Genomic DNA, 9,008 nt, shown 5'->3' on the forward strand with positions numbered 1-9,008 from the left:
ATTTAGTTCGGTGCTCGATTCAAGGTTTGTATAAAACTGAACCCCTAATAAAAGAAATAAATAAATATTAATTTATTATGGATTGGAGCATGAAAGAAGGTGGAAAATTATTATTATTATTATTATTTTTTCACTTTGCTTCATTGTTAGGAGTTAGGAGTAAGATTAGTAACTAATTATATAAAGTATTTCATGTTTATTATTTATTTGTTTCTTTTCATTAAAATATATATTGCTTCCAAGCACGTTTATAATATATTGGCAACCTATAGAAATGAATTAAACCAAATCGATCTTAATTAAGTTTTGTTTAGATTGATTGTATGGGCAATTTGGTTCGATTTTGATTCTTATCGACCTAGGTTGGTTTAGTTTCGATGGCCCAAATCGTAGCCAAGTCCCCTTGTTTGAGCAAATTATGGTTTAAAAACTCATCCACAACTAGATGAATTGGACGAGTTATCCTGGTCTTGGAGGTAAACTAGGTGAGATAGACGATGTAGATCCTTTGTCACATTGACTTGTTTGAGATCCGAGATGCCTTTTTTATATTTTGAAAAACTTGCTCGAATTAACCAGGTTTTGCATTATAGATTTAATGCAAAATAAATATATATTTTTAATTATTTAAATATTTATTATCTAGATAAAAATAGGATTTTGTCACTGAGCAACTTATAATCTTCTTATATGTCAGTTCCAAGGGTAAGAGTAAGATTTCCATCTCACAACAAATAGGGCTTATGGTGGAGGTTGAAATAGTAAAAAAAAGGAAATTTAATTTGCTAGAGGTTGAAGAGCAGGACATTTCCAATATTGTTATAGTTTAATAACACAGGTGATATCTCTAATTTTCACTAAAATCATGAGGAATACTACCGCAAAATTATACCTTTTTTGGGTAATTTAGTAAAATCCCTAGTGAAATTAAAGATGGGACTACTCCCCTTGACTTATGTTGACCCGGTCAAATCATTAACAAAAGTAATAATCAGTTAATAAAGATAGTAAAATGTCAAAAATACCCTTATGTGTTGAAATTACGAAAATGTCATTCTGAAAATGTCGATCTAATCATTCTAAAGATGGTAACGTTGAGAACCCTAATCGTTTTTTTTATCGATATAAACCTAAACTTCGTTATTTTGAAACTTAATCTCATCATTTCCAACCATTTCTCATCATTTTCAACTCAATTTCATATTTTTCAACATAATATCAATGTGTTTATCCTAATCTTATCGTTATCATCTCATCAGAACAACATTCTTAGACCCAATGCTTAGAACCTCTACATGGAAAACATTGAAATAATAAATAAATAAATAAAACTAGAGAAAAAAAATCAAAAGAAAATATGAAACGATGAAGAAAATGAAATTAGTAGTACATCTCTCCTATAAGTACATATGCTAGTTCTACCCCCTTGCAAAATGGGCAATATTAGTGTTCCCCGCTACGAAAATGCAATCAGGTCTCCCCCCTTTGAATTTTGTTGACCCAATCAAACCATTAACAAAAACTATAATCAGTTAATAGAGATGGTAAAATGTCAAAAATACCCTTATGTGTTGAAATTATGAAAATGTCATTCGATCAAAGTAACTCAACAGTGTTGTATCTAATCGCTCTAAAGACAATAACCTTGAGAACCTTAATCGTTTTCAACCAATTTCTCATCGATCTAAACCTAAATTTTATTACTTTGAAATTTAATCTCATCATTTCCAATCTGTTCTTATCATTTTCAACTAAATTTTATATTTTTCAACCTAATATCAATGTGTTCATCCCAATCCTATCGTTTTCATCTCATCCCAACAGCATTCATTGACCCAATGCTTAGACCCTCCACATGGAAAACACCAAAACCCAACAAAAAAAAAAAAAACTAAAGAAATATTAAAAGAAATTGAGAGAAAATATTAAACAACGAAGAAAATGAAATTAGTAATACCTCCCTACTATAAATATATATATGTTAATTCTACCCCCCGCCCCTCTTCGCTCCCATAGTAAAGAGCACAAACAGGGTTTTTTCTTTATTTTTATTTCGTGAAAACTTATGCTTTGAGTCAAAACCACCACCAATTCCATGAAACATGCTATATTTAACTTGATTAATGTTAATGGTAGGATTTCAAATAAATGAGTTTAAGGAATAGAACCCTAATACTCTTGTCAACATTCCAACAATAACAAATACAAATCCTAAAAATATTTCAATCCAACAGTTGATATTTAATTACATTTTTTTATTTTTTCAATTAAGACAATGTCATTTTGATTATTTAAATGCTACAAGGGTAACTTGGGTATTCAAACTATAGACTATCAGCAAAACAAATGTTGATAACGATTTGACCTGGTCAACATAAGTCCAGCTGGTAAACCTCAACTTGCATTTTGGGGAGGGGAACCCTAATTTCACCTATTTTGTAGGGGATGTTGCTAAAATACCCCTATTTTTTTCTTCAAGAAGGGTCATTAAATATTCAACGACCGGTGTCATGACAACATTGTTCATGTTAAGAGGGCTTAGAAAATTTTTCTTTTTTAAGTTGATTTAGTCACACCCCTATGGACTTAGGAGGATATGTGAAATACCCCTATGTTTTCAAACTTACGAGATATTTCTTCACCTTGGTCTTCTCTAAGAGATTAAAATAAAATAATTTAAATGTCCACATCTTCAACTTCTAGCAAAAGACCATTGATTGTTTTCTCCCAAGATATCTTCTTAGTCTTAACCTATAGGCTAATTTCCTTAACCCATTTAGCCTTAGGCTTCAATTCATCTTCTTCAGCCTTGATTTCAAGCTCTTACAATACATTATTAATTTTTGAAAATTGATAAAACGGACTCCTCCTCTACTCTCCTAATGTGGCATGTTTATAAAACTATAGATTCTTTTCATTGATATACACAATTGTACATCCCCATAAATATGTGTAGTTGTGTATCTCAAGAGAGGAAATCTATGGTTCTAGGCACATGCCATGTTAGGAGAGTAGAGGGGGAGTCAGAAAATCACAACTCTTAATTTTCCTATACAAAAAAAAAAAATCACTCATTTTCAATTTTTTCTAAAAATCCTGTCTTGTTGAGATTTAAAGGTCGAAGGAGATAGAATTTTGAGGTTGAAGATGGAGGGTGAAGAACTATATATACCATAGAAGTTGAAGGTAGTAGAGATTGATTTTGAAGATGAGGGCATTTAGATCATTTCTTATTAATTTTCCAAAGTTGAAAAGGGTCAAGGCCCAGTGGGGTATAATCTAAATAATCCTTCTTTTTTTAATTATTTTTTTTATAGGTAATTTAGTTGTTTTAGTAACCCCATATTAATTTTCTTGCTAGAGAGAATTGTTCTTCTTCTCTAAAGAGGTTCAACTACCACCTACCACTTTTCCCCTTGGCCAACAAACGTTTTTAATGTATCAGTGAATCCATTCATTTATCTCTTAGCTGCTTCTACGTATCTAACACACTTAGCAAACCTCTCTCTCTCTCTCTCTCTCTCTCTCTCGCTAAACTTTTAAAACAAGCTCTCCATCTCACACGTTTTCTCATCAAGCAAGAATTCTTGTTTGGTGGTAGTGTGGTGGGTGTTTTGTTCTATGAACTCTTGAACCATTTGTAGAGAGAAATTAAGAACACAAAACCCATAATTTCCCTTTCTCTTCTCTATAGTTTTTTTTTTTCATAGAAACATTATAGACTTCTTATACAAATGGGTTGTATACCATCTTTGTAAATCCCCCTCTTTCCCTTCCCTCCACACCCTCTCTTGTATTAAAAGATTTTAGCCTTTTTGTGAGTTATAGAAGTGTTAGTTCTTGAAATGGGAGCAATGGGTACTTTAAAATCAGGTTTAATCTTAATGGGTAGAGCCATTAATGAAGTTCTTAGCTTCATAGTTTTCTCATTTCTTGATCTTCTTGATGTCTCCTTATGTCTTATTTACAAAATTATGGATTTCTTTGTAGAAGATGAATGGAAACCTTGTTATTGCTCATCAACCAAAGAAGCAATTACTTGTAGTGGTAAGATCTTGGTCTCTGAACAAGGAGAATCAAAGATCTTGTGTCTTAGTTCGAGTAAACTTCAATTAGAAGATATCTCTGATACACTTTATAGTCGTTCTTCTTTGGTTTCTGAGATATCTAAATCTACTGTGAAGGAGTTTAAGAGGTTGAAGGTAGAAAAGGTTAAGAATGGCAATGTGAGATCGACCTTTACTATCAATTCTACCATCATCGATATGCTACAAGGGAGGATCGGAGGGCTCAAATCTCATCCGATTCCAAGATGGTCTGATTGTGATTGCAAGGGTTGTACTGCTTGGACCTCTTCTTGCAAAGATAAACTGTATGTCAAAGCTGAAGGAGCTATAGGTAATTTATTATAATTTTTATGCCCCTCTAGGTAATTTACACAAGATCAGTTTGATTGGTGATCTGCATCTATGCATAATAGCATTGTCTTGAGAATGATTTCTAATCGTCCGATTTAAATTCTTTTTCAAAAGCTTAAATCAAATGGATACAAGTTATCAAACATTGTGGTTTTTGGTGCGTAGGTTCACCAACAGATGACCACCACATATCCATACAATCGGAGGCTCCAAAAAGATGACACGTGGCAAAAAAATATGGGGTGTCACCTGACCTTGACTAGGAACGGGACACCGTTCTATTTATGACTAACGAAACGACCAAAATACCATTGTCTCTGACTTATTATCCCCAGCCCCAAAATAAAAAACTTTTTCTTTTTAAACTTATTGAAATTTAGAGCAAACATTAGGGACTACTAAGTAAATCAATGAGAAGAACATAACAAAAGTTGTTTTTTCCTTGAAGGACTTTTGTCAAATAAATCTAAATGTTGAAGATCATAGATTTTTCCCTTTTTTTTTTTTTTTTCTAAATTAGGATTTTTTGGAAAAAAAAAATAGGGTTGAAAAATAAATAGAAGATTTTATTTTATAGTTCGATGAGATTGAAGAAATTATAGATTTTTGGGGGGAAAAAAAATCAGTTTTTTGGCCAAAGGCTGAAGGTGAGGGTCTTTTGATCATTTTCATCCATCTTTATATTAGAAGACCATGGTCAAAGGTTTTTTCAAACATACACTAAAATCCAGAGGGTATAACAAAATTATCCTAAAACTAAGGAGTATAAATTTAATAATATAATTAAACATGAACCTGTTCCTAATTTTGTTAATTTTTGATTTTGCAACTTCAGACAAGGCTCAAGAAAGTGTGTTATTCATCCATGGCTTCATCTCATCTTCCGCATTTTGGACTGAAACGGTCTTCCCCAACTTCACGACCGCCACGAAATCTTCATATCGATTGCTCGCGGTCGATCTATTAGGATTCGGGAAAAGCCCAAAGCCAACCGATTCACTCTACACGCTACGAGAGCACGTTGACATGATCGAAAGATCAGTTCTAGACCCATACAAAGTGAAATCATTTCACATAGTGGCACATTCCTTAGGTTGCATCTTGGCCCTAGCCATTGCAGTTAAAAATCCTGGGGCCGTAAAATCGCTAACATTACTTGCACCAGTAAGTCATTTTCGTCGCTTAATCATCGTAAATTTGAGAAATTTTATTCTTAAATTACTTATAATACAATTTAAAAAAAATGTTGCAGCCATATTTTCCCGTGCCCAAGGGTGAACAACCAACACAGTATGTAATGCGAAGGGTCGCACCACGACGTGTGTGGCCATTGATTGGTTTTGGTGCATCGATCGCTTGCTGGTACGAGCATATTAGCCGGACTATTTGCTTGTTAATTTGCAAGAACCACAGGTTATGGGAATTTCTAGCCAAATTAGTCACCAGAAACAGGTAACCCAACCTTCAACATATTAAACAATTAAGTTTACGTCACTCATTATCAAGGATAAAAAAATTTATTTTATTTTGTCTTTTTTGGGGGGTTATTTATACACAACCCCTCCATGTTTTAGTGAATATTTGAGTTACTCCCTTTCTTTTTCAAACTGATGGTATGCCTCCCTTGACCTTGGTCTTCTCTAATAGACTAGTGGAAAATGATTTAAATATCTCATCTTCCCAAAACTTGTTATCTTCAACTTTGTGGTTAAATTATTTTTACCCTTCCCTTTAACCTTGAAAAAAGTAAATAACTTTCCTCTTCAACCTTAAAATCCCATTTACCATTCTACTTCAACATTCAAATCTCAATAGTAAGAAATTTTATTTGAAGTTGACAATGATGGAAAGCAAGGGCTTCTATAAGGAATTAAGGCAAGATTGAAAACATTGGATTGAAGGTGACATTCGACAAAATATAAATTACTCTTAAGGTTGAAGAGCTTGAAGAAGACTCATGATCAAAGATGTTTTGAAATATTTTTCATAGAACCAAGGAATGTATAGAGCTGGACAATTCTTTTCAATTATATTAATATCAATTAGTGACTCAAATGCATCCTTTCTTATGTGATAAATGACCGGCATCAATCCTATATTTATTTGATTGTGATTTTGGAGACCCCACCCCTCACTTTTTTATTGGTCCACATGTATTGAAAAGTATTTAACATGGTATAATAGGGGTATTTTCGTAAATTTAAGATGTCTATAATACACGTGGACCAATGAGAATGTGAGATTTCAAAAGACGGTTCATTTATTTTTTGTGGACCGAGTCGAATGTAATTCTCTACGAGTAAAGAACTATATCCTAAAAAAAAGCTGATTTTGAAAAGAATATACAAAAGTTTCTTGTGTCAGATCGTTTTTATTATTCTATAAAACAAGACCAAGGTCCAAGGAGGCATATCATCCATTTGAAAAATGGGGGCATTTCAAGGATTCCCCGAAACATGGAGTGGTATTAATATAATTAGAAAAGAGCAATGTACTGTCCTTGGACTTTAATTGGCGTGGGGTCTTTGATTAGGGTACAAAGATCCCAATGAATTAGGAAAATGATTTAATGACCATGAAGTCATCCAATTTCAATGACTCCAAGCCTTTAAAAAAATGCCATTTGGCATTTTATATATGAGTCGTGCTAGGGTGACACAGGATTTACTGTGATTCTCACAATTCTGACGTGGAGATGCATACATAACCGTAGATGATTTTTACTCGTATCGCAAGGAAACACATCTATGGTTATGTGCACATCTCACGTCAGACTTGTGAGAATCATAGTAAATACCCTGTGTCATTCCAACATTTTCCTTTTTTTTTTTTTTTATCAATTAAGGAAGGGAGATTCAATTACAATGAATCCATAATCATGATCTTTTCTGTCCTTTTATTGATGGTGTTTTAATTATCATTAATATGATTGACAAGAAGCCAATGCCTTTATTAACATCATAATTAATTATAAAAGATTGATCTTGATGTACATCATAATAGATTAAGGTATAATTTGGGTACAAAGTAGAAAGTAATTATGAAATAAAGCACTTTTCAGAAAGTAGAAAGTATTTTTTTTTTTTTTTTTAATTTTCTAAAAAATTTGCATATTTATTTTTTTTTTAAGTTATTTCTTAAAATTAATTCAAATAAATATTTTACATTTACACTTTTAAAAGTTTAAAAAAAAAAAAAAAAAAAAAAAACTTTTAAGTGTATCCAAATGGATTCTAAATCGTAAATTTAAATAGTGGCATCAAGAGTTAAAACTTGAATGACAGAGAAATCAATGCTAATTGTTGCCTACCTAAAGTGTCTTTTTTATTTTTTTTAAATGAGTAGGCACATGGCATACTCAACCGACACCCCTAACGAGACAGTCTTGGGGACAGTAGATCTGCATTCCTCAAGATATAGACTTGCACCTTTTTATGGGGAAGCATGTTTCTGTATCCCGAGAAAAGTAGATCTACGGTCTCCGAACTTGTCATGTCAAGGGTGTCAATTGAGTATGCTATGTACCTAAATCAGATTATCACGATCCTTTTAGAATATGACTCACCCAAGAGGTGGCCCCACCAATTTAATGGTAGAAAATGGATGAGTTGTAAAGGTCCGGCAATAATAGTTCTACCTTATCCTATTTTATTTAATTCTATAATGAAGACCTAATTTGTCTGGCTGAGTTAAAGGCCTATTAATGAACTTTATATATGTAGAAGGATATTTCTCATTTATTACTACTTTTCATACTAATTATTATTTAAAAAAAACAGGATCAGAACATTTTTGCTTGATGGGTTCTTCCTCCATACTCATAATGCTGCATGGCATACCCTACACAACATCATCTGTGGCACCGCAAGCAAAGTTGATGGTTACTTGGATGCCGTTCGTGATTTAAAATGTGATGTAACGATCTTCCATGGTAGGAACGATGAGCTTTTGCCCGTCGAATGTAGCTATGCTGTTCAATCAAGGATCCCTCAAGCTCGTGTTAATGTAATCGAAAAGAAAGATCACATCACTATCGTCGTTGGAAGACAAAAGGCTTTTGCTTCAGAACTCGAGGAGATTTGGAAGAAATCGAGTGGTTAAGACCAGAAGATCTACCCATAAAGAAATACCCGAGAAACACCCAATCCCCTAAAAATATCTTTTTTTAATTGAAAAAGATTAAAAAGTACTCGTGATTGGTAGTTTTTTTTTTTTGGTTGGGCCTCAGAGTTTCCTTCATTTCTCCAGAAGTTTGAAGTCTCAACTGGCTCTTGTGAATTTGCAAATATTACCCATATTCCAAGTGTGGAATGTTTAAGTATATAAATATATATAATTATGTTAATTTTGATAAAGAAATTAGCAACCCCTTATTATAATTGTGTTAGTCCTCCCTCTTTTTCTTTTTTGCTGTATAACCAACCTGGAATTTGTTGAAAGTTAAAAGCATTAAATTCATGTCAAGTTGGGTGCAATGTATATTCTACCTCTGAAATGGGTCGGTGGGCCCTTAAAAAATATAATGTGCAATGTGGAATTATTCCCAATTTTTAGGGGTGCTATAACAAAAAGAAAAAAGGAAAAATAAAT

At 32.8% G+C, this 9,008-nt stretch overlaps 1 protein-coding gene across 1 annotated transcript; it reads left to right on the forward strand.

The window, feature by feature from the left end:
- The first annotated feature begins 3,404 nt into the window (after positions 1 to 3,404).
- On the forward strand, positions 3,405 to 8,797 carry LOC147390828 (putative lysophospholipase BODYGUARD 3). Its single transcript, XM_086459910.1, has 4 exons — positions 3,405 to 4,398; positions 5,254 to 5,582; positions 5,671 to 5,870; positions 8,198 to 8,797. Exons 1-4 carry the CDS (start codon positions 3,846 to 3,848, stop codon positions 8,517 to 8,519), a joined length of 1,404 nt encoding a protein of 467 aa, XP_086316036.1. The 5' UTR covers positions 3,405 to 3,845; the 3' UTR covers positions 8,520 to 8,797.
- Positions 8,798 to 9,008: the final 211 nt, after the last annotated feature.

This window comes from Akebia trifoliata, chromosome 11 (genome assembly GCF_017979445.1).
Source record: "Akebia trifoliata isolate Shusen 1 chromosome 11, ASM1797944v1, whole genome shotgun sequence".
Taxonomy (NCBI): Eukaryota; Viridiplantae; Streptophyta; class Magnoliopsida; order Ranunculales; family Lardizabalaceae; genus Akebia; species Akebia trifoliata.